The sequence below is a fragment of the Alexandromys fortis genome, unplaced genomic scaffold (genome assembly GCF_014885135.2).
Source record: "Alexandromys fortis isolate MF-2015 unplaced genomic scaffold, M_Fortis_MF-2015_v1.1 scaffold_13, whole genome shotgun sequence".
NCBI lineage: Eukaryota > Metazoa > Chordata > Mammalia > Rodentia > Cricetidae > Alexandromys > Alexandromys fortis.
The window spans coordinates 13535132-13561675 of NW_026067908.1; the positions used below are offsets into that span (position 1 = coordinate 13535132).

The window sequence follows — 26544 nt, forward strand, 5'->3', positions numbered from 1 at the left end:
ACATACAGACTCTTAAAGAGTACTTTATAGAAAATATGGAAACACCTTTCAGATATATTCCTATGCATACATTTATTTAAGTGTGTAATTTTCCCCACCAATATGTTTAGTAGAATATTTCCTCTTTGACAGGAATAAATGATATTTAGAGCCTAAAATCATATAAGAGTCTGAATCAAATATGATTTCACCGCACTAGTAAAGCTAATTTTTTAATACCTTATGAGCTGGGTATGGTGGAGCACGTGTTTAATCCCAGCACTTGAGAGGCAGGTAGACCTCTAAATTCAAGGACAGCCAGGTCTACAAACTGAGCTCTAGGCCAGCCAAGGCTATATAGTGAGATCCTGTGCCAAAAAACAACAAACCTTAAAATTAAAATAAAACTAAAATTACAAAATTAAACTAAGCCATCTTCTTCTCTTGAATATGAGAGAAGAAAGCCATTACTTACAGCCACTATTTTGTCATTCACTTGAATTTGGCCATTGTGGTACGCAGCACTGCCTGGTATTATACTTTTCACATAAATCCCTGAAGCTTCCCCTGAAAGTGCACAGACATACAGAAAAAAAGGAAGAAAGCTAAAATTAGGACCTGATTGCAAAATTCTTATCAAGAGGTTAATTAGCTAAAGAGGCTGACTAGAGACTTCGTAAATACTATTTTGAACACATGCAGGGAAATTGATGGATTATTTCAAACTGTCACCATCACAAGTGACCTGAATTCAAAATGATTTGACTGATGACTACCCTTCTGGAGAAATAATCAGTAATGGAACCTTGATGAATGCCTTTCTCTCTAAGCTGGGATTCTGGGGAGCTAGGACAAACCCTGGTCTATCTCTACTTGAACTGCTAACTCAGCGCAAGCTCTCATCATTTTTCACTAGCATCAAGACAAGAGTCACACATATCCCTCCTATATTTAAGTTGAGTGCTGATGTGTATCATCCAGATACAAAGAAAACCACATGTGGTCCTTTAAAGAAGCTAGCATGGGGCCAGCAAGATGGCCTGGCGCCCTGAGTTCAATCCTAGGAGCACACATAGAGGTGGAAACGATCAGCTTCACAAAGTGGCCCTGTGACCTTTACAGGAACCCCAGGACAGGCACATACATCCCTATACACATAGAATAATAATTTTAAAAAATAGAATGAGCTCAGCAGCATAAGATAATCCTCATACTATAAAATTAAATATTTAACAACAAACAGCTATAAAAATTATAAACATATAAAAAGTAACATTCCCAAGAGAAAGAACTACAAGGAAAATGGTTTAAGTATAAAACTGTATCTCTGAATGGTATTACTAAGCTCCCACTGCTAGCATAATTATATAAACTTTACTGAATCATATCCCAGATCATCTGTATCAGGAAAAATAATTTATATTTCTGCAGGTGGCCATGGGGGTATACAGCAGGTAACAACTAGCATTCAGCAGGTCGACCGACCAGACAAATGACTCTGTTGGGGAGCCACACAAGGAAAAGTCCATGGGTCACTGGTGGTGGAAACCAGTTGCTACCATCTGTAATTTCTCTCATGTGCCACTTCATTTTTTCCCTAAGAACTGCTATGGGTATATTGCCATTGCTTGTATGTTTATCTCATGAAAATATTCCAGCTATTGGGCACTCATATAGCTGTGGATGGTCAGGAAGATGATTTCTACTTAATTGTGTAATTATAATGAATAGATATAACACTAGGATACTTTTCATTATTCAGACTGACACAGGAAAGTAATAGTTTTCTCAGTCACAAAGTCAAATAATTTTAGACTTCCAAACATATTCAAAACAATCCGGTTGCCCCTGGAGACAAATACCTGGTTGCTCCTAGAGACAAATACACATGGACAAATTCCCAAGTGTTGTTTATTGCTGATTCAAGATCAGGCTAGAAGCAACATTAGTAGACATAACTTTCTCAGAAACTGACCTTTTGCATGTAGTTCCAGCCTCAGTTTGTGTTATGGGCTCAAGGTTCAGTCTGAGAACCTGAACTATTTAGGCTATGTGCATGGCTGGTCAATGTGGCATCCCAAGCCTAAGAGAAACTTGTGTGACTTATCTTGTTTTTTGAGAATGGGTCAGGCCCTGAAAATGTAACATATAATTGTCCATAGTTTGGCTGAGGATAGGAGGCTGTGTGGAGCTCTGAAGAAGGTGATGGGAGAAAAGGGGTGGAGAGATGTGCAGGCTGAGCAGTTAGAGAGAAGCTTCTGAGCAGAGCAATAAGGAGGGATGCAGAGCTGATTAGGCTGCTGAGGAGAGCTATGTAGAGGAACAAGAGAGATGTTCAGAGGATTTTTTTCAAAATGAAGTAAAAGAGAAAGTTACCATCAGAAAGTGTGAGTTTGCTTATTTCTTCCCTTTAGACAGAAAAAGTCTAACCTTCAGATAGACACGAACTTTTCCTAAGCCCTCACCATATCAGTGGATTTTTTTTTTTTTTTTTTTTTTTTTGCATAGCATGGGTGCTCACTAGAGGCTGGCCTCATCAGTTAGCCATATATTTCAATATCATCTTCCACATATTCCTTCTACAAGGCATGACACCCAGAGCTTTCCTGACTCTACAGGTTTCTTCTTCCCTATCTAATCCTCCTTCCCATTGCCCAAATGCTTCTTTCTCAAGTCTCCTCTCAACTTCAGTCTTGCATCTGCCATGCTAGAACAGTGCTTGCCTCTTTACTAAAACATGTATTTCCAGTTATCTTTAAACATTTACAGGGTTTTACACTTTAATTACATTCCCTGAATAGATTCTTTGGTTTGTTTTGGTTTCTAAGATTAAGTTTCTCTGTGTTGTCCAAGCTGGCCTTAAGCTTGTGAGCTCAAACGACCCTTCCTACTCAGCTGCTGAAGTGACTAAGATTGCAGGAGAATGGGGTTGCCACCATGCCTGCTCAAACCCCAGCACAAAAATCAAAGACCAAAAATAAATGGAATAAAGTGTTTTTTAAAGCTGTTGACATTTCAAATGTCTCATTTTTTCTCATCCTCTTAAAACAACCCAAGCCCACACATGTTTTGAGAGTAAATACGTAAAAAGATTCTTCTCTGTACTTATTATTCAATAACACAAACATCAAATTTTCTCTCATTCATTAATTTTTCCTTAGACACTGAGCATAAATTTAGGAACTCAGTCACCACTCAACTTTAACAAAATAAAAGACAGTGATAACAATTCAGTATGTTTTCTGCAACATTATTTTTTAAATACATACTTAGCTTTTAAAGGACTTATTTAAATTCTGAAGCTAAAAAGTGTGGCACGTAGAAAAATCAGAAGTTTTGAAATTAGATATTTCATTAGGCTGAAATAGCACAAAGTGGTCTGACATGAATTTCATTCAGGCCTGTGAATACATTAGCACTCTTAATCTCTCCACCTGCTCCCATGCATGGTTACAATTTTTTTTAGGGAAATAACTTTCTATTTGCTATTTTTCAGAAAAGCTAAAATACTTCATAGCTAAATTCTCATGTAACTGCCAACTATTTTTAAAGGTTTATTTTTACTTAACTAGTAATTATTCAATAACCAAGGGAAAACTAACAGTGAAAGCTACTGCTAACTTTCAGGTTACATTTGAGGAAAAAAAATTAGCCAGTTACTTGAATCATGTATTCTTGCAATGTACTCCCCATATATGAAAGAAAATAGTTCTAATGAAATACTTTTCTATCTTATTTTTTTCATGATTAAACACAAATATATTTTGGGTATTTACAATATACAATATAGAGTAGTCAATTTACTTTATCCCAGACACAATACTGTATATCTTAACAGTCACACAATATTCAAAACAGAACTAGAGAAAAGTGAAGTTCCAATGTTACAAAATGAACTATACATTAAATTCCTTTGTTACTAACTATAAAGCCAGCTGTTAAACTATTGAGGCAAAATGTGACTCACTGACAAGAAACTGCTTGCTATTCTAGATTCATAGTTTTATTGTTTGAGTTTTAAATTAAATTCTGTGGGTACTTAATTTTATTATCTAGACATCTTAACATCCTTTATAATTATCCAAAATATGAAGTAGGAATGATTCATTTACCTGGATGAGCTGCTCCAACATAGCCAACAATTCTAATACCAAGGCTCTGTCCATCTTTTTTAACAAGTTCAACATTGTAAGTTTCAAAAAGAGAACAGTCCTGCAGAGAAATAAAGCACCCACTGTTACATTTTAAGTTGTATAAATGTATACATACTCAATCTGTGTACCCAATTTTTTCTGAGACCAACTGAATTTGAAGAGGGTCCCCATGATTTCTCATCCCTGAACCTGCCCCTGTGAAGGGAGATTACTCAAGTGGGCCTAATCTAATCAAAGAAGCCCCTTATAAGCAGAGTTTTCTCCTGCTGGTAAGAGAGGGCAAAGAAAAAGATTTGAAACATACAAGATCAGCTTGTTGTTTGAAGGTGGAGGTGTCATACAAGAAAGATGGGAATAAGAGGACCATAAGGGCTTGAAAGATGTTCTTGCTGGAGGGCAACAAAGAAAAGGCCCTCCATCTTACAGCCAAGAATTGCATTCCTCCACCAACTTGAATGAGTTCATCAGCCCAGGATATCAAGAAGGGAGCTCAGATAAATATCTCCCACTTACCCTTCTAAGAATCTAGGCAGAAAACTTAGCTAAGCCCACTCTGATTCTGACCTATAGAACTGAAACTAACCAAAGGTATTGTCCTCAGCTGCTAAATCTGTAACAACTTATAACAATAGAAAATTAATACAGACATTTAGAAAAACCTGAAGCTGTATTTTCTGAAAGAATCACAAGCCTAACAAAAAATTCAAGGGGAAGCTAGTTATTATAAATATATATTTTAAAACTGACTCTAAAACTTTAATACTTATCATCTAAAAGGGATAAGGTATCTAAACACCAGCACTGTTTTCAAGCCCAAACATCAGCATCAGAAACTAACCACACACATCAGAGAGCCTTGTGGACTGGATAAAATGACTTCAGTGAGCATGAGTAAAGATGGAAACTGAAATCAATTAGCACTGCAACCTGGAGAAACTAACAAAGTGCTAACATCATAGATACAAAATCCTGTTCACTGGGAGGTGGTGGTGCACACCTTTAATCACAGCACTGAGGGGCAGAGGCAGGCAGATCTCAGTGAGTTTGAGGCCAGCCTGATCTAAAAAGTAAGTTCCAGGACAGCCAAGACTGTTACAAAGAGAAACCCTGTCTTGAAAAACAAAAACAAAAATCAAAAAACAAAATTCCTTTTCTTTAGTTCCCAGGAAATGATTCTCTGAAGATAAGTGCTAGCCTTCTGCTTGGTCTAACAGAGTCTTCTTCTCTTCCCTTCTCTTCATGCTTTTATTCATGGGGAGGAGAAACTGGGAGACAGTTCAGTCTGCAAGGCACTTGCTGTATAAATGTGAGGAACAAAGTTCAGAACCCTAGCAGCAGATGTTAAAAGCCAGGCATGGTTGCATATACCAACCAGTATTCTCAATACTGGGGAGACAGACAGGATTCAGGGGCTTGCTGGCCATCCAGTTTGGTTGAAATGACAAGCTCAACTTTGTGAGAAGACTCTGTCTCAAAAGTAAGGTAGAGAGTAATAGTGGAATACAATGATTTCTGGCTTCAAGGCAAATATGTGTGCATGTACTTGCACACATGCACGTATGCATGTACATACCACACCAAAAAGAGGAAGAGAGAGAAACAGACATGTCTAATATCCATCATGAGTTCTCCCTGCTTCCAATATGAGCACTGAAGTGTGACTTATACTACTATGGTCACCCAGCTGAGAGAATTTCTCATCTTGCATTGAATCACAGGTAGCATTTGATATAAGAAGAATGGTTTTTATACTCACAGAACCAAGGGTCCTGTTGGCTATAGTAGGCAGGGCAACAGGTAAGGATACAGGTGTAGGAGGTGTCACTGCAATTTGACCAACAGGGTCTCTGGCCACCAGCATCCTCACTGAATTCCCACAGTTCCTTAGCACCTGAGCAACTTGTTCACTGGTCATCCCTTGCACATTTGTACCACCAATCTTCAAGATGTGGTCCCCTGTCTGTAGTCTCCCATCCTTTGGTGCAAGAAAGAAAAAACAAATTATTCAGAGAAATCTATGATTTAGCTTAATTGCTTAATAAAAATACATCAGACTTTCATTTCTGGCAAAAAGACTGACGAAGCCACTTCAAATGCTGACAAACCATTTCTAATGATCTACTCAGCTGACAAAAGATAAAGCAATTACTTGTAGAACACAAAGATGGAAGGGTCCAAAATGAAATGAGTAATCAGACCTCTAGGATGGGTCTCTGCTGGAGGGTTTTTAATGTACATCTAATAGCTTAGAGCCAGAATATAATGACCACGTAGGTAAGAAAGAAATCAAAAGCTTAGGACATCCACGACAGTCAGACATTCTGCAGGATACAGAAGAAAGTGACAGACAAACTGCCAATAGAGCTGAAACAGTCTTCCAAATTTCCTGCTTCATGGAAAAGTCTGCTGGATACTATGAGCCTGTAGGCTGAAGATGGATGCCCCAACATTACAGAAGAACTTTGGGTGACTGTCCAGGCAGCAAGATGTCTCTGTCAATTCTAAAGTTTTGGAAGTTGCTTACAATATACTTCCTGTTAACTTAGGTAACATTATATTCTTCTGGAGTCTTTGATGGAGTTGGAAAATAAATAGTTATAACTAAAATTTTCCTTAGTTATGATAAAAAATAAAGTAGACATAAATATTTTAACTGTAATTCTTGCTTGATACCTGTTTTGTTATATGTAATTTTCTATGTTAAAGTTAAAACCTTCCTTTTTATTTAAACAGAAAAGGGGAGATAATGTGGGATTCCCCTCTGTATGCTATGAATATGCTTTATTACCATTGGTTATTAAAGAAGCTGTTTTGGCCAGTGGCTTAGTAGAGTAAAACCAGGTGGAAAATCTGAACAGAGATATAGAGAGAATATAGGCGGAGCCAGGGAGACACCATGCAGCTGCTGAAGGAGAAAAACACCAGCCGCCAGACAGAAACTGGTAGGCCACAGCCTCGTGGCGATATACAAAATAATAGAAATGAGTTAACTTAAGATGTAAGAGTTAGCTAGAAAAATGCCTAAGCTATTAGCCAAACAGTATTGTAATTAATATAGTTTCTATGTTATTATTGGGGTATGGGCAGCCAGGAAACGAACAAGCAGGCTCTACCTACAGAGGACGGGAATAAAAAACTAGCTGCCTTTCTACTTTAATAATGGTGATATTCTGTTTCTACCCACATAATACTCAGCTAAAATAAATACCTACTTAAGGGATATCCAGGGGCTAGGAGATGCGGCACAAGCCTTGGCAATCTGAGTTTGCTATCTGGGACCCACATAATAAACTGGATATGGTGGCATATACTCATAATTCCAGCACTCATTAGAGTGAAAGCTTTCTCTCTCTCTCTCTCTCTCTCTCTCTCTCTCTCTCTCTCTCTCTCTCACACACACACACACACACACACACACACACACACACACTAAAAATTTTCAAAGTTGCTGGGTGGTGGTGGCACACACCTTTAATCCCAGCACTTGTGAGGCAGAGGCAGGCGGATCTGTTTGAGGCCAGCCTAATCTACAGAGTGAGTTTTGGGATGATCAGGACTGTTTCACAGAGAAACCCTGTCTTGAAAAAACAAAGAAACAAAAATTTCAAAGTAACAAAAATTTTAAAATAATGAGAGCTTCAGGAGCCCTGATGAAAATGGGCAAAGCTGCCTCGGAGTTGAACCATCAGGAACAGAACTGGAGCCTGGTCAAATAATAAAGAATATTAGCTGGGCAAACAAAGAACACGACACCATCAAGTATATATTTAGTCACTTCCCAGAAACTATTTTTTCCCTATTTTACTTCAACTCTTAATTTAAAATCATGTAGATAATTTGCATCTGTCACCGAGAGTCAAACATTTTCTTCTTACAGAAAAGCAGGTGTTCTAAGGAATTAGTAAGTGCAAAAATAGCCGTCAGATTGATAAATGAAAGATGACGAAATGGCAGCTGCTTTATCTTATCCAGCAGCCCCAAACCTGTATTTCACTGATAGTCTCACCATTCTCTTTCCATAAAGTACCTATGGATCACCTCGTTCTTTAAGTCACAAATCAATGAAAGTCGATCAAGAGTTGTGCAACACCTGAGCACACAATATGCTGTGCTGTAGCCAGCAAAGCCTTGACGTTGAGATCCTCCTGCCTCAGCCACTGAGTAGTTGCACTTCAAGAACAAAAACAAAACAACTAACTTTTGAAAATACTTCAATGCCTTTGCAAAAGTAAAATAAAATGATCTAAAGAAGGATGGCATGGTGGAGTCTGAAACCTCCCTAGTCTACAGAGTGAATTCCAGGACAGTCAGGCTAATCAGAGAAACTCTGCTTCAAATAAATAAATAAATGACTAAATAAATAAATAAATAAATAAATATCCCCCCCCAAAAAAAAAACCAACAAAACAAATGGCCGGGGCACTGTGGTAGCCCATGTGTGACTCAGTTTCCGTCTGGAGTCAATTCTGACTTAAAAAGTCATTTGAGCTCAAGCTCGCCTGCTCTTCTTGCTCCAGTATCCTTGAGGGTTGTGAGAAAGTTTTGATTAAGCCCATGGAAAAAAAAAAAACATTTTGCCCATGAAAAAAAGAACACACTATCTAGCAGAAAGAATATTGCTGACACCAAACCTTAGGAACATCGAGATAGAAAGTTAAAACTGCTTGCAAGCAGCAGGCGCATGACAGACAGGAGTCTGCTTCCTCAAGGACAGGAATGACCTGTGGTTAGATATTGACTGTGCTGTGTTTTGTTCTGCTTTTGTATATAAGCAGGCTCTGAAACAAACTCTGGGTTGTGCAGCATAAACTGGCAGTCTCCTGAATCTACCCTGTGTTTCCTATCTGCATTTCTTTCAGTCTGAGATTTCCTTAATCCTCATGCCTCTACCCAAATATCCCCAGCTGACTTTGTTGGAGCAAGCTTCAACAGGGCAGTGATAGCACAACACCTTTAATCCCAGCACTCATGAGGCAGAGGCAGGCAAATCTCTGAGGCCAGCCTGCTCTAGAGAATGAGTTCCAGGAGGGCCAGGGTTACAGAGAAACCCTGTCTCGAAAAAAAAAAAAAAATCAAAAAAGAAAGCAAAAGAAGTCCTTTAAAGATGTGTTTGATGCTGTGAATACTGGAGAATATCTGAGAATTACTGACAGACAGACCTTTTCTCTCTCTCAACCCAAATTTATATATTTCCCTATCCATACATTAACTGACATGTAAACCAGACATTATGACTTACATCTGTAATACCAGAACTCAGAATGCTGAGACAAAAACTTTACCCTGGATTTAAAGCTAGTCTAGCCTATAAAGTACAATTCATAGCCAACCTAAGCTACAGAGTGACATCCTGTCTTTACAAGAAAAATTAAGTAAGTTAAAAGATAAATTGATTTTTATCAAACTTTGAAAAACAATATACATGGGCTGAATAGATGACATCATACATGATGGCTCACAGCATTCAGGAACTCCAATTCCAGAGGATCGGAAACCTTCTTTTGGCTTCTGTTGGGTATTGTATGTATAAGGTGCACACACATATAGCACCAAAACACGCAAAATAAAAATAAATCTTTAAATTTTCTATTTTACTTACTTTCTACAATAAACAGCAGCTAAACAAGAAAGAGCTTTAAAGTCTGATAAACCCAAGTTGGTCTGATGTTCATCATACCTAGATCTTAGATCCCTCTTATGCAAAAGCGAAAATAAATTTCTGTCTTGAGGAATTCTGAGCATTAAATTTAGTATCATATGTACAAGGCTCCCTGGCAGGAATTGTGTACTGTGCCTACAGTCTCCATATAAACAATACGGTTGGTCTCCTTGGATGACACTTCCTCTGAGCAAACAGATTGACACATCCTCAACAGTGTGCCTAAGTGATCAGCATTCTGAGCTCTGAGATGCTATCAGCTTCCACAGGATACGCATTTTAAATGTGTTGTCCTCAGGGTAGTCTCAGATATATCAGAAGCAGTTTGACCAGAATAATAGCAGATCCATGATTCAAGGTTTTATTTGTTTGATTTCATCTTACTATTCTTATAGATTTATTCTCTCTCTCTCTCTCTCTCTCTCTCTCTCTCTCTCTCTCTCTCTCTCTGTGTGTGTGTGTGTATGAAAGAGAGAGAGAGAGAGAGAGAGAGAGAGAGAGAGAGAGAGAGAGAGAGAGAGAGAATGTAAACAGGCATGTGTGTGTGTGTGCCCAAGGAGGCTAGAAGGGGTTACCTAATCCCTTGGAGCTGGAGCTACAGGCATGTGTAAGCTGTCCAATGTGGGTGCTGGGATGTGAAGTCTGGTCCTTATGAATGAGCAGTAAGTGCTATGCCATCTCTCCAGTATAGTTCCACCCAGTTTTTGAGTTAATTTGCAACTCTTTTCCCTTTCAGAGAGGATCTCTGGGATGGCTCATCTTCCTTGCCAATTTGACTTAATTTGGAATTACCTAGGAGACATAGTTCTGGGAATGTCTGTGAGGGTGTTTCCTGAGAGATATAAGGAAGACCCGCTGGATGTAAATGGGACTATCCCATAGCCAGGGTCCTGCACTGAATAACCTGGAGAAAGTCAGCTGAGCACCAGCATTCCCTGCTCTTTGCTTTCTAGTCTATCCAGATAGGAGTCCTAGCTAAATGTTCACAGTACCATGAACTCTGCCATGCCTTCTTCCATCATGATGGTATGTGTTGATAACAGCGAGAAAAGTAGCCAATGCACTAGCTTGGGATGTAGGCGTGCTGAGAGAACACATTCAAGACTACATAATAAGACTGGGTGCTAGGTTGCTACAGGATGGTTACAGAAGAGGAATTGGAAGATTTTATCTGGCATTAGCAGGAATAAGAAGAGTAGCTCTGTCACTCTCTAGCTCTACAACCTTGGACAATTTCTTAAAGTTTCCATACCTATGATTTGGAAATAAAACTTAAGACTGTTTTGAGGATTACATTAAAATGATGTATATTAGGCAGATGACAATATTTGGCACAAGCTCCTGCTTTGCCATTACAAATCTGTGATGGACAGGCCCCCTAGCCCCTCCTAGATGATCTGAGACAGTGACGATCCCTTCCAGGAAAGGGTGAGAATCAGACTTGGGCTTTTCCCAACAGTGCCTCAATGGGATTAATCTGGGAAACTCTGCACATCACGGTGTCCTTGTGAAAACTCATAACACACATTAGTATATTAAAAAGCTCAGAAAATTCTTACAGTAAAGGAACTTATTTGATTTCACTTAAATTTATTTGGTTCTTTGTTTTTCAAAATTACTGCTGCACTTTGCAATGTCATTCCATCTAGCAAAGCCTACCAAAATTTCTAGGGTGAAGGGGAGAGAGAGAGAGACAAAAGAATCTTCTATAATGTCTTATTCCTTTTAGGTTAAAAAAATAAACAATTTTAAAATTTATTTTATTTCGCAAAATGGAAAATGGCTCAACAGTTGAGAATGCTTGCTGCACATTCCTGAGGACTAGAGTTCAAACCTCAGCACCCATGCAATATAGCCCAGTATCCTTCCAATGCCTGTTACCCCAACTTCTGGGACCCACACCCTCTTCTGTCTTCCATGCTCAGACTCTAACATACAGTGTGCTATACACACACACACACACACACACACACACACACACACACAAAGTATTTGTTTAATATTTTCTGTTTTATGTGTAGGAGTGTTTTGCCTACATGTATGTATGTGCACCACATGCATGCCTGGTGTCTCCTGATGTCAGAAGAGGGTATTGGATCCCCAGCGCTCTTAAAAACTGATCCATTTTTCCACCATCCACTATAGGTATGGTTTAAAAACATACACACAATGATCATTCCCATTCTGGTCACACACGTGTGTTGTGTGTGGCATATTACGTGTATGGTATGTATATGTATACTCAGGTGTATACATCTTTGAATGTGTGTGGGGAGCTGAAGAGCTCTTGGGTATCCTGCTCTATCACTCTTTATCTTCTTACCCTGAGACACAACCCCTCACTGAACATGGAGACAGTCTGTCAGGCAGCAAGCCCAGCAGCCTCTCATCTCCTTCCCCATAGCACAGTGTCAGGCAAAGAAAGCCACACCCACCTGGCTTTTTACATGGGTTCTGGGGATTTGAACTCAGGTCCTCTTGTTTGCAAAGAAAGCATTCTTACCTACTAGGCCACCTCTCTAGTCCTCAAAGCACATTTATATTCAAAAGAAATTTTAAAGTCAGGGAGGAAGTACAAAAAGCTTAAGATGAGGGAAATAATCACTATCTTTCTGTTGGTTTTCTCAAATTTTTGTACAATGTATATTTTAAATAAGTTTTTTAGATTTATTTTACTTTAAGTGTATGAGTGTTTTGCCTGCATGTATGTATGCACATGTGCTTGTGGAGTCAGAAGAGGGTGTTGAATTCCCTGGAACTGAAGTTATAATGAACCACCATGTGAATGCTGGGAGCTCAACTCAGATTCTCTACAACAAGTGGTCTTAACCACTGAGCCATTTCTCCCACCCTTACCCCCCATATTTTTTAATGGCTAATTCACTCAAGTGCTTTAAAACAATCAAGCATGACTCCTCACACATACATTGAGAGGTCAAAGTTTACTGACAATCATTTTTATTGCACCACATAGTGAATTTGACAGCTGTAACGAGTCTGGGGCCCCTGTCTTATTCTGCATTAATTTTCCATTAGTTCTAGTTTCCCTCTGCTTTTGTTCTGTAGGTACAAACAAAAGTGAAAAGAAATAATAACAGTAATTCTCAAAGACACATGAAAGGCATGAGACCCCAAGGTACCCATAGACCAAACATTCTACAAATGAATATACTTGGATACAGAAAGAACAGGGTGGGGTTAAAAAAGTCTGAGTTTGAGCCCACCTGTGAGAACTAAGGAGCTGAGGAACCTACCTGCCTCAAAGCTGAATCTGTAAAACAAATTCATCATGTTCACTTAACTGTTTGTTAGGATGGATATATTTATAAGAAGATAGATAACAGTCAGTGAAAATTTATGTTTTCCGAATACAGAAGGAAAGTTACTTCTGAATTACCATGAGCATTCTAAACAGCATGAGCTCAAACTTCTACAACAATTTCTAAAATCTAGTCACGGGAGGCTGGAGAGATGGCTAGCTCTTACACTCACAACTCTTCCAGAGGACCCAGTCTGGTTCCCAGCACCTTCATAGAAGGCTCACAAGAGTTTCTAACTCCTATATGGAATACCACACACTCTCTTCTGGCTTTCATGGGTACCCACACACTTGTGACATACACAAACATATACTAATAAATAAGTAAACAAATAAAAACAAATATAGTATTTAACATTTTCTTCCACATAAAGTTAAGTAGAAAAGAAAATTGTCAAGTTCTTATATGGCCTACTTGTGGAAACATTGCTAAACAACAAAGGTACACACTTGACATATAATACCAGAAAATAAATAAGTGAAATCTTACATGTGCAATGTTGGAAAATGGATTTTGTTTAAGTTATAATTAATGGGGGAGTGTGTGTCACAGTACACATGTGGAAGTCAGAAGACAAAGCTGTGGAGCTAGTGCTCTTCTTCTATCAGTACATCAGTTCCAGAATCAAGCTCAGGCTGCCAGGCTTCACAGCATCTTTAGCTGCTGAGCCATGTCACTACCCCAGAACAAATACATATGTTCACTGAATATTCTGATTCTACCATTGGGCCCTTAAAAGACATGATGAAGAATAACACACATGCTCAAAATGTAAATATTGACTAATAATTCCTTACAATAAAAATATGTTCTTCTTATATAACCAAAACCCTGTTAATTAGAGGCCAAAAAATGAATTAGAAATTGTTTAAATAAAGCAAATTTATGCTATAAAGTGTTGTAAGTTATACTTAAACTCAAATTATTGAGTCATGTATCCTACCAACTCATGCTATAAAATTGATTTCAAATCATAACAAGTCAAATTTTATAAAAGCAAAATGATAAAGCAAAATCAACTTACTTGGTCTGCCAATCCTCCAGGAACAATAGTCCTCACAACCACACCACTTGACTTTCCTCCAACTATCCCAAAACCTAGTCCAGAGCCATCATTAATGAGCTCAACCTCTTCAGTATGGCCCCAAAACACCTATACATGAATGGAAGGTTAGAGTCAATGTTGGTTACTCACAGATTCTTAGGTTTCCTGTATGATAATATATAACAGATTTGCAAGAAGCTGAAAATTCATACAATTAATAGAGACAACTACCTATAGAGACAAAGATATCCATATATTGGTAGAGGTATCTATCGATTGATAGAGGATAGATGATAGAGGGTAGACTATTATTAGAGCAAGGTAGAGTCTCACCCATAGGGTATTATAATTCAATAGAGAAAATAAGCATAAATAATTGAAATACAGATCATACAACACTACAACTCAAAAAGGACAAGAAACATTTCCCAATCTGTGCCCATAACCTAGCACAGCGTACATAGAGAACCAATGAATATGCATTTGCGGAAAGATAGGCACAATGTTACAAAGATTTCAGGGAGCTGGGGGAAAGGAAGGTTCATAAAAGGAAATATGCATGAAGAATCATGAAAAAGTTTAATGATAGCAGAAATTTAAATTTTACTACAAGTACTAGAGGCACACACCTATAATCCCCGTAATCAGGAGGTAGATGCAGGAAGATCAGGAATTCACAGCCAGCCTCTGCTACATAATGAGTTCAAGGAAAATGTAGACTACACAAGACCAAGCTCATAAAAAATGTAATACAAAGAAAGCAAGCATTCAACAAGAGGGAAATACAAGAGCAAAGCCAAGTCAGGAAACAGAATGAGGCAAAGACTGGAAAGAATAACAAAACTAAAGAAAGCAATGACTTAGGAAAATTAATCTGTCAACATTGTGAAGAACCAAAGTTTAATATGACTAAAAAGTGTAGGGAGGAGAGTAATGTTCTGAGTGAATATGTAGTGTTTGACATGGCCATGGCCACACCAAGGACCCACGTTTCAGGCTCATGGGAGTGGCAAAGCCCTACCAGGCTCAGAGAAATAGTGAAGTCTTCCTCTGGTCCACATGCAGATAGGTGGTTGAACATGTGTATCATCGCTTTCCCTGAAGCTCCTCTACAGAGACTGCTCCCACAAACTAGCTAAGCCTTTCTCCTGCTCAGCTGCATGCAATAGCCCCACCTCCCTGTTCAACTGTACAAAGTAACCATGTTGAGCTTCCAGGGTGCTGCAGCTTCTCCATCAGAGAGTCCAGCCCACCCAATCCCAGCTGTTTGTGTACATGTGTCTATGAGTCAGTCCTTTCTGCATTTCCTCACTGCCTCCTAGGCAGGGTTCCCAAACCCATGCAAGGATGTGGCAAACAAACTAATTTAGAACACTCATGAGAGAAGACAGAGTTTCTCCAAACTCGAAATACTAGCAACATAAACATGCAAAAAGGCATAAGCAATTTTCCTTGATCAGATTCCCATGACAAATGCACATACTTTCATAAATTTCAACTGCAGAAGTCATTTTCATACTTAATTTTTCTATTCTACATTATCAAGTCATTCTTGGTTTTTTGTTTTGGTTTGGTTTTCGAGACAGGGTTTCTCTGTGTAGCCCTGGCTGTACTGAAAGTCACTCTGTAGACCAGGCTGGCCTTGAAATCACAGAGATCCACACACCTCTGCCTCAGAGTGCTGGGATTAAAGAAAAGAGCCACCACTGCCCAGCCAATTTTTATGCTTTTAGAATTTATAAAATGTAACAAGCTTAAAAGATAAAAGAGGCATTGATTTTTTTTTTCAAGTCAAGAAACAACTAAAAACAGAAAGATGGGGCTGCACAGGTAAAGGTGCCTGCTTACCAGCCTGACAACCTGAGTTCAACTTCCCAGACCCACATGGTAGAAGGAAAGAACCAACTCCCACTAGTTGCTCTCTCTCCTTTATAAGCACACTGTGACATGTTTGTCCCTGCTCACACACACAGATCCACCTATCTCTGCCTCCTGAGTGCTGGGACAACAGGTATGTGTGCCACCATCCCTGGCTCAAAATTGAATTATTTAAAAGTGACATCTGTTTTTTTTTTAAACTTACATGAAAAAAATGACTGCAATGATTTTGTAAAATCAATAATCTAGTCATAAACTTCCACTATAATTCATAAATATAAGATTTTTGCTTTTTTTTTTTTTCTTCCAAGAAAGGGTTTCTTTGTAGCTTTGGAGCCTGTCCTAGAACTTTGCTCTGTAGACCAGGCTGGCCTCGAACTCACAGAGATTCGCCTACCTCTGCCTCTGAGTGTTGGGATTAAAAGCATGTACCACCACCACCCAGCTATAAATATAAGATTTTAAAAATAACCACATCTTCCTTAAGATAATCAATAGTAAGCTTCTAATAAAACCTCTGAAACTCAAAGGTATAGTGGCAGACACCCATATTCCTAGCATTCAGGAGGTTGAACCAAGGGAATTGTGAGTTCAAGGCCAGTCTGGGCTACATAGCACATTTCCCCCTCCTCCTACACACACATTAACTTACTATAACATCAAAGAACACATGACATCTTACCACTAAATAAGTTAAAAATAATATTTGATTTGGCCTCTATATAATAATCTCCAGTAAGGAAACTAACCATTAAATAGACAAAAAAAAAAAAATCAGACATTAAAAAGACAAAAACAAAACAAATTCCTCCAATAAACATTTTGTAATGTTGTCATTTAGATATATGATCACCTTTCTGGACCTAGAATAATGGAAAGGACTTCAATGACTACCAACTACTATTATAGTGAATAACATAATTTAGAATGTTGTTCCCAAGCTTATGACCCACCATTTCAGGCAGAGATGTATCAGCTGAGCTGGTGGAAGTGCGGTCCTGTGTGTGGCCCACTTCCCTGGCCACAACCAGACGCAGAGTCCCAGTGGTTTGTTGTAGTAATGCAATCGCCTGCTGATGGGAAACATTATGATCCAATGGGGTGTCATTAATGGCCAAAATCTGGTCATTTTCCTTCAATCTTTGATCCCTAATCATACAAGAAAAGAAGAATGTGTTAAGTACTGTGACAGCCTGAACACGCAAACGGAGCTGGCTCTGGCATCCTTCTATGAATCAGAGGGTCCACTGCACTTATGTTTCTCTTACACATCCTAACTCATGTTAACACTGCCCTTTCACATGAGACTCTAAAGCTTGAAAAATTACGTCACTTGAGCAAGACTGCACAGCTGGAGAGAAAAAGCTACATCCAGCCTCAAACTACAAGAATCTTTTGACTAATGAGTCTGTAAGAATAGACTCCGCCCCAGATAATCTGTCTCAGAGGTGCTGATATTACTTTTATTGCATGTATTCAATTTCAGTTTCACATAAGGGAAACATTTTGGGTAACAAGATGTCAACAGGATATTTAGAAAGGTTTTTGCTATGGTTTCAATGTCCGTGCCTCTAAACACCTGTGGAAATTTTAATTTCTATTGTAAAGTATTAAGATGTAAGACTTCTAAGAGAAGATGAGGTTGTAAGGACTATCCACTCATGGATAAGATTGGTGTCTTCACAAAAGGCAAGTTTAACTCCTTGTTGTCCTGCTTCACCTTGCCTTCCACCATGTGATGAAACAGCAAGAAGCCCAAGTCAGTTGTAAATGCCTTGGCATACTCTTCTTAGCTTCCAGAGCTATGAGCCAATAAACCTCTGTTTGTTGTAAGTTTTAAAACTTCAGGCATAAAAAAAAAAAAAAAACCTTCAGGCATTCTGTTATAGGAAAATGGACTAAGACTGAGCCTCAAAATCAGCTTTTAAAGGAACTGAGAAGTAAATGTTGAAGCTAAAGACGTGTGTACACTGCCAGAGGCTCACTGACTACACAGCAGAAGGTCAGGCTTCAAGGAAGACTGACTCTCACATCATAGATAAGAGCATCCTGTATCAGAACATCCAATACACAGTCAGGAAGGATAACCCATTATTATACCAGCACTTCCCAGGATGTTCCAGAACTTTATAGATAGATGCTCTTCTTAAAAAGCAAGTTGTTAACAGAAGATGAAAGGAGGAAGAAGCTGGGAGTGGCCGTAAACATATATAACAAGTGGGAGCTCTTTTTCTAGTAGATGAAGTTTCAAGAATTTTTACTATTTCTAGAATAATGGAAATGACAGTAACACACTGAGTATATTAAACATCCCTTCAAAATGGTATAAGATTTATACTATTTGGATTATAAGCCAATGGATCTATTATCTAGAATAATGGGAATGACAGAAACACAGAGTGTATTAAACATCCCTTCAAAATGGAAAATTTATACTATTTGGATTATAACCCAGTGGATCTGTCATTTTAAATTTTGAGTTAAAGAGACTAGAAGTAGGGGGCTGGAGAGATGGCTCAGTGGTTAAGAGCATTGCCTGCTCTTCCAAAGGTCCTGAGTTCAATTCCCGGCAACCACATGGTGGCTCACAACCATCTGGAATGAGGTCTGGTGCCCTCTTCTGGCCTGCAGACATACACACAGACAGAATATTGTATACATAATAAATAAATAAATATTTAAAAAAAAAGAGACTAGAAGTAATCATCTATAAAGACAGAATAAATGTGAAAAAATATTGACAGAATTTTGTAATCATATTCTGCTACTACTGCTACCTGAATAGTTATCTAGACTAGAAATCAAAGACACAAAAACTTTGTGTGGAACCCTTCAAACACAACAGCAGGTTTATGTGGAGACAGTGGGGTTAAAGAACCCCTAGAGAGCTAACCAGCACTGGGTGCTACTGCTACTGTTTTTACTGCTAGTTTCTTATTCTCTTTATAGTAACATTTCCAGAGCTGTCAGGAAAACATGGACCAAGTACAAAATGAACTTCCTCACCTGTCTGCTACACTCCCTGGATGAACCTCCTTCACAAAGATTTCAATTAATCCCAGACTTTGGCTTCTCAGGGCCACCACACTGAATCCAAGGCCTCCAGTTGAAGGGCGTTCTATATCTATATATTCAACATGCCGACCCTAACGAAGGGGGGAAAATCAGAAAGGAAAAAGAACCATGATGTGCATCCAAACGTCACCTTTCCACAGAACCGAACTGCACAACACACAGCCGCTTCTCCTATGTTGTCACTATCAGTCTGAATATGCTCAGTGTTCTGGTGATATGCTGGCTCTGGAAACCTTTTAACTTGACTGTTTTTAGCAAAGCACAGAGTACAGCACTGAGAAGCATTTTACAATTCATCCACATTATGAGATAGATTCTGCGCTGGACAAAAACTGAAAACAAACACCCTTTCCCATAGTAAATTCTCAATTACTTTGTGCATAAATTTCTTTAAATTCCCCTTGATGCAAAACACATTTTTAGAAAAGAAGGCAAATCAGATATGCCAGAAGCATGTTAGTGTTCAGTCCAGTCAGAACCAGCTGCATTTATATCATTCTGTTTTACATCCACAGTAATGAATTAATGAATCCATTCACTTGATCATTTCAAAAGGCTGCAGAGTCCCAGGACTGCAGAGTATGTCACCATTTTGGTTAACAACTACATGTACAGTGTGAGAGCATCATAAAAACAATCACATCACAAGGGCCTCATGCAGAACAGATGGAGCTTAAAGTCATGAAGAACTAGGATATTTTCCACTACTGTGACTTGAAACAATTTCCTTTTCATTCCCAAACCCAAACTTATTTATTTATTTACTTACTTACATACTTACTGACTTATTTTCCTCTCTTTTGGTTTTCTGATACAGAGTTCTTTGTGCAGTCCCAGCGGTTCTGAACTCACTCTGTAGACCAGGCCGGCCTCAAACTCACTGAGATCCTCCTACCTCTGCCCCCAAAGTGCTAGAATTAAAGGGTGTGTGCCTCCAAACCCAGCTTCTTATTTTTAAGATTGACTTTATTTTGAATTATGTGTATAGGTATCAATCTGTGCACAAGTATGTGCACATGAACCGCCTCCGCCTGTGAGGCCAGAAAAGGGCTGGATCCCTGGAGCTGGAGTTATAATAGGCATTTGTGAGCCACCCAACGTGAGTGTCAGCAACCAATCTCAATTCTTCAACAAGAATTCTAAATTTTCTTTAAAAAGTCAAAAACTTCAGTTGTCTATTATTTACTTCTTGGTAGGTATTAGGGGCTACAGTTAAACTATCCATTCTAATATTTCCCTAGATCTTCCAAATTATATTCATTGTAATTCACAAATTCCATTTTGATATAAAAGTATAACAGAAATTTTCTTATAGTGTTCTGTTTTGTTTTCTTTTTCTTATCATTTCAGACAGGGCATCTGTCTATGCAGCTCAAGCTGGCCTCAAACTGGAGGTCCCCTGCCTCAGTCTGCAGAATGCTGCTGGGCTGCAGGCTGCTGCGAGTATATCCTACTGTCCTGTAATTTAATGGCGAGTTCCTGGTTAGGAATAAACACAATTCCTCCTACCAGTATAAGCAAACAAAATACATAGTAATTTTAAGACAAAAAGAATAATTCTCCTTTAAAAAGTGAAACAGAAGAAAAACTAATGAAGCTAAATACTCAGTGACATGACATAACCTTACCTGAGCCATCTGCTGAATGACTGAGTTAAAGTCTTCATTTCCTGACTTTGGGTTCCAAGGCAACAATCCAGATGCAGTTAAATTACTACAAGATCTGTGGGCATTCCCATTTGTAATGGAACCATCCGTGAACACTAACAAACCCTTCCGAGAAAATTCAAAGTTGGCTGAACAATCCGAAGGAATATGGTTAAGCTATTGGAAAGATAAGAAAATAATCAACAGAAGTCTATAGAAAAGAAACAATCTCTATCTATTGCATTATATGTATAATTTATATACATATTAAAGAAGTAAAGGGCCAGCATGGTGGCACATGACTTTAAGCCCAGTATTCGGACACAGAGGCAGGAAGACCTCTATGAGTAAAAGGTCAACCTGCTCTCTATATTTAGCAAGCCAACCAGAGCTACAAAGTGAAGGAAGGGAGAGAGGCAGGCAGGCAGGGAGAGAGGGAAAAAAGTGAGACGTAGATTGTAGGGGTGTATGTGTGTGAGTGCAGTGTGTGTGTGGGTGACAGAGAGAGAGAGAGAGAGAGAGAGAGANAGAGAGAGAGAGAGAGAGAGAGAGAGAGAGAGAGAGAGAGAGAGAGAGAATAAAAAACACTGGCTGATATAAGTGCCAACACAGTAAACTAAAACAACATTAACAAGGAGGATAGAGAGATGGCTCAGTAGTTAAGAGCAGTTGCTGCTCTTCCAAAAGATCTGGGTTCAGTTCATAGCACACACTGTGGCTCACAACCGTGTGTGTGTGTGTGTGTGTGTGTGTGTGTGTGTGTGTGTGTGTGTTGAGAGATGGCTCAGTAGTTATACTACTCTTCCAAGTACAATAGCATCCATATCAGCAGTGCACAGCCACCTGTACTCCAGCTCCAATGAATCTGACACCTCTGCCACCCTACACACACTTACATGCACATAACTAAAATAATGGAGGTTTTTTTGTTTTGTTTTGTTCTACTGAGACAAGGTTTCTTTGTGTAGCCCTGGCTGTCCTGGAACTAGTTCTGTAGACCAGGCTATTTTAAACTCAAAGAGATCCATCTGCTTCTACCTCCCATGTGCTAGGATTAAAAGTGTGCACCACCACCGCCCAACAAAATAAATTCCTAATTAGAGAAAACAAATAAAGTACCTATAAGCAAATCAGTATGTTCTTAAGGAAAAAGCTTTTTAATATTATAAAAGATATTTATTTTTAAAATTTATTCTTGACACACCTATGTAAGATACTGGGCCCTTTTGTATTTATCTATATATCTCCATGGAGGAGCCACAAAAGAACCAAAGCAAGCAAACAATAATACTCACAGCAACAGTATTTAATCATTGTTTCTAAGAGCCAGGCACTAGACAAGATTCCTACATGGATATCATATTATCTCACTGAATCTTTTGTAATAGCCCAACTGATGTCATTCATTATCCCACTTGGTGAATATGAAAATTGAGGCACTCAACATCCTTGTATAATATTAATGGCAAGTGAATCACAAGGCCACTTAAACACTCTAAAAAAAGAGCACCCTATCATTACAAGAAGTAACTTTTATAAAACACTGGCTAATACAAGTGCCCACACAGTAGAATAAAAACGTTAATAACAAATGTTAAAGAGGGATGGAGAGATGGCTCAGTAGTTAAGAACACTTGCTGCTCTTCCAAAAGATCTGGGTTCAATTCCCAGCACACACATGGTGGCTCACAACCATCTCTAACTCTAGTCTAGGGAATCCAACACCCTATTCTAACCTCTGCAGGTACCAGGCACACACAAGGTGATGCAACTATAAAATATAAGCAAAACATCCATAGACTTAAAAAATAATAATAAATGTGAAGATAGTTTCTTATATGTATGACAAAGAGCTGCATACATGGAATCCTTACAATATGATGACCTAAACAAGACCTACATAAAGATAATGCCAGCTGATGTACCAACATGGATAGGGAGAGTCTTAAAAAGTCCCACCCTCGATGAGTAGCAGGTAAAAGAGAGAGCCAGTCTTCTTCAGGGACAGAACCCTGATAGATTAAAAAATGGTCATCCCTCAACATATATACATATGAGCAACACTAAATGGTACCAGTGGACTGTATCATATATACATATATGTATGAATATGAATAATTAAAGGAGAAGAGGTAAAGAAGTTTAGTGGGAGTAGGAGGAGAACACGAGAGAGGTTGTAAGGGTGAGAGTATAAGGTAAAAATGTTATAAATGGGGGTCTGGCACAGTGGGACAAGCCTTTTAATCCCAGCACTTTGCAAGTGGGTCTATGTGAGTTCCAGGACAGCCAGGACTATACAGTAAGACCCTGTCTCAAATAGATAAACAATAAAATTAACATTTTCAAAAAGAATAAATGTCAAACACAAACAAGATCAAGCTAAGAAGATCAATCAGTACCCCAACAGGCAATATTAATAGAACCCAGTGAGTTTAAAAAAAGAAAGAAAGAAAGAAAGAAAGAAAGAAAGAAAGAAAGAAAGAAAGAAAGAAAGAAAATGATGAAGCAGAAAAAAGGACATAATAGAGGTACCTGGAGAGAATTTGTTAGAAGCTAGGGGAAATATGTTCAAGATACACTGTTTACTTGCATGAAATTGACAATCTATTATTAAATAAACAGCAAGGGCCAGGAGAGGACTCTGAGTAAACGTGCTTCCTACGCCATGCTGATGTCCTGAGCTCAGATTCCTGAAACCCACGCACAATACTTCAGATTGTACTCAGGCCTCCACATGCACCTTCCACACAAACATGCACATACATCATACGCACAAGAAAATCAATCAATACACTTGTTTATTAAAAAGAGAAAGAGAAGACAGAGAGAGTAGACAAGAGGGCTCAGAAGATAAAGGCACTTGCTGCCAAGCCTGATGACCAGAGCTGGATCTCTGGGACCCTCATTGTATAAGGAGGGAATCAACTGACACAGTTGTCCTCTGACTGCCACACATGCCCATATACATACTACATACATACATGCACACACACACAAAATAAACAAAATGTAATGAAAAAAGTAATTAAACAGATAATAAATGTCAAGAGCTGAGAATGGGGTGTAGTGGTAGGGTTCCAGCAGACACAAGGCCCTGGGATCAGTCTCAACACCATATAACAAAGAAATAAAATTGGAAGCTATTTTATAATTTTGAAGAAAATGTTAAGATCCTAAAGCACTTGATCATTAATGATTTATCACACTCCAAAGCCCAACATGAACTTCATCCACACTTATACCATCCACCAAGGCTGCCCACAGCTTGCAGGGCCCCATGCACAGTTGCTAACCTAAGAGTGACGATCCTCCTATACTCCTCCACTGATCTGGAGCCACCAAGGTAAGGCCAAGGAACCACTCACTTGTCCCTTGAGCTGCTTGATGGACTGCTGGAGAGTGAGGATCTGGTTGAAGAGAGGGCTCTTCAGCGTCTCATAAAACACGGACAGCTTCTCGTTCTGTGTCGTGTCTCCCTTCTCCTGTAGTCTCAGTCTCAGGCGGTCAAGGACCTGCAGCACCTGCATTTTCTCTTGGTTAGAGAAAGGCGATCAGAGCTCATGTTAGACACCATCTCACCATCCACTTCTAAATGAAGTAATTGAACAATAAAAAGTTATAGCTTCTATACCTGCTGCAGGATTTTCAGGCATTTTGGATTATCCCTTTCAATCACTTTCAAAAAGCCTATAGGAAAAAAATTAACCTTAATTATAGAAGTATGTCTGTAGTCCTACAGAGGAAAATAAAACAAACTTCAAGAACACTCTTTGTCAAAACTGTTCTTAGTGAAATTCAAATTAAGACCACATAAAGGCATCAATCCATGTCCACTCAGATGGGGAAAATCTAAAAAGACCAGCGTGAGTGCTGGCAAGGCTGCAAAGCAGCTACAGCTATCACATGCTGTTAGTAGGGAAATAAAATGGCACACCACTTTGGGAAATTATTTGGTACTTTATTTTTATTAATTTTTTTATAGTTTAAATCATAAGTAGTTTCTTATAAAGTCAAAATTTATAATGCACTAATTATATAATCTACCCCTTCTGCTCATATTTACCCAAGAGAAATGAAAATATGACCTGTACGTGAAAGTATATAGTATGATTTGTAAAAGGTCCCAACCAGAAATACTGAGATGCCCAGTCATACTAGTGGATAAACAAATAAATGTTACATAAATATAATATTCAGGGAAAAAAGTTTCTGACACATACAATAAGGGTGAATCCAAAAAGTAGAGTACTGGGGTTTGGGGTAGGGATGTGGTGCAGGTGGTAGAGTTCTTAACCAGTATGCAGGAAGCCCCAGGTTCCACCCCCAGCACCACATAACTGTAATCCCAACACCTGGAAGGAGGACCAGGTGTTCAAGGCTGGAATGGGCTACAAGAGATGATGTGTCAACAACAAAACCAATAAGGCTGTCATCAGCATTGGTAGGGATCCAGGCAGTCTATGCAAATGTTCCCCATGTGAAAATTCCCCAAAAACCTGAGATCAGAGCATCTCAGAAACACTCCTCATGTACTCAGCACCACAACTGCACAATCCTCACAACAATCGAACAGGCAGCTATGAGGACAGCCAGGATGGCACTGTTCTTTTTATATGAGCACAGCGCCCAAAACCAGTCTGAAGGCCATTAATCAATCAATATTGATAAAGCAAAGAATGCAAGCTCAAAACTGTAAGATGCCATTGTTATAGTTGAATGTCTAGTATAGTATGAATGACTGGATCATTAAAAGAACAGCAAGAGTCTGCCCCCAGACGTCTCTGAAAAGCAGGCAGGAGGACAGACTGCACAACCTTTTAGGAGGACAATTTAGTGCCTACAAATGGAGAGGTATAAATTTAATGTAATTCTCTTTTACCAGGATTTCAATTTCTGGCTGGCTCGCGCGCTCTCTCTCTCTCTCCAATGATGTACACACAGGAGTAGTTTTTACATTCTTTTTACATAGAAAAACTCCTGCAAAAGTCAATTATCACCAGTCACTAAAATGACAGAGTAAGCCTGAGTATGCTCGAGTTCAGGAAGAAAGGTCACAGCATGTGGCTCTCTCCTTCCCAGCCTGCCTCACAAATACGCTTTAACAGAGACCTTTATTCCAAAATGTCAGGTACACAGTCCAAAAATCCATGGATTCCTGAGGCATGGCTAGCTGGGAAACAGGAAACAGAGACATTTTTAGTTTGTATAAGTAAAGAAAGGCTTATGGAAATAAAGGCTTTCAAGACAGAAAAGGTCTCCTTAAATTCCATCCAGGCCAACAAGACCCAATCTGAAAGTAAATACATACAAATAAAATAATCATGTAAAAACAAATTTTAAAAAAGAAAGGCTTCCTTTAGAAAACTATTTCTGTATAGTCCTCAGAATTTTCTGGATTTTTTAATGATGTATTTTCACTTTTTATGTGTGTTGGTGTTTTGTCTGCATATATGCCTCTATGAGGGTTCAGATCCCCTAAAACTGAAGGTACAGACAGTTGTGAACTGTCATGTAGGTGCTGGGAATTGAACTCAGGTCTTCTAGAAGAACATCCAAGTACTCTTAACCCCTGAGACATCTCTCCAGGCCCAATTTTTTTGTGTGTGAATGGATTTGTTTTTGATTTAGTACATCACTTTAAAAAAAAAAAGTGTCTCCAAGAGATTGAAAACAAATATACACAAAGAAATGATTAGGTCAGTCACAATCATCACTGCTGTGGGACAAAGGTCTTTTATCCTGTCACTTGTATTATTTTTAATAAAATGTTGATTGGCCAGTAGCCAGG

At 38.8% G+C, this 26544-nt stretch overlaps 1 protein-coding gene across 1 annotated transcript in view; it reads right to left on the reverse strand.

Moving 5' to 3' along the window:
- Patj (PATJ crumbs cell polarity complex component) overlaps positions 1–26544 on the reverse strand; it is a 305836-nt gene that overhangs the window by 265283 nt on the left and 14009 nt on the right. The window contains exons 2-10 of the mRNA XM_050136448.1: positions 24388–24443; positions 24122–24288; positions 20739–20933; positions 19042–19181; positions 16989–17184; positions 14137–14265; positions 5890–6108; positions 4092–4191; positions 455–546 (exon numbers count right to left, since the gene is read on the reverse strand). Of these exons, the coding sequence (XP_049992405.1) occupies positions 455–546; positions 4092–4191; positions 5890–6108; positions 14137–14265; positions 16989–17184; positions 19042–19181; positions 20739–20933; positions 24122–24288; positions 24388–24409 (1260 nt within the window). The 5' untranslated portion in view covers positions 24410–24443. The remainder of the gene's footprint in view (positions 1–454; positions 547–4091; positions 4192–5889; positions 6109–14136; positions 14266–16988; positions 17185–19041; positions 19182–20738; positions 20934–24121; positions 24289–24387; positions 24444–26544) is intronic.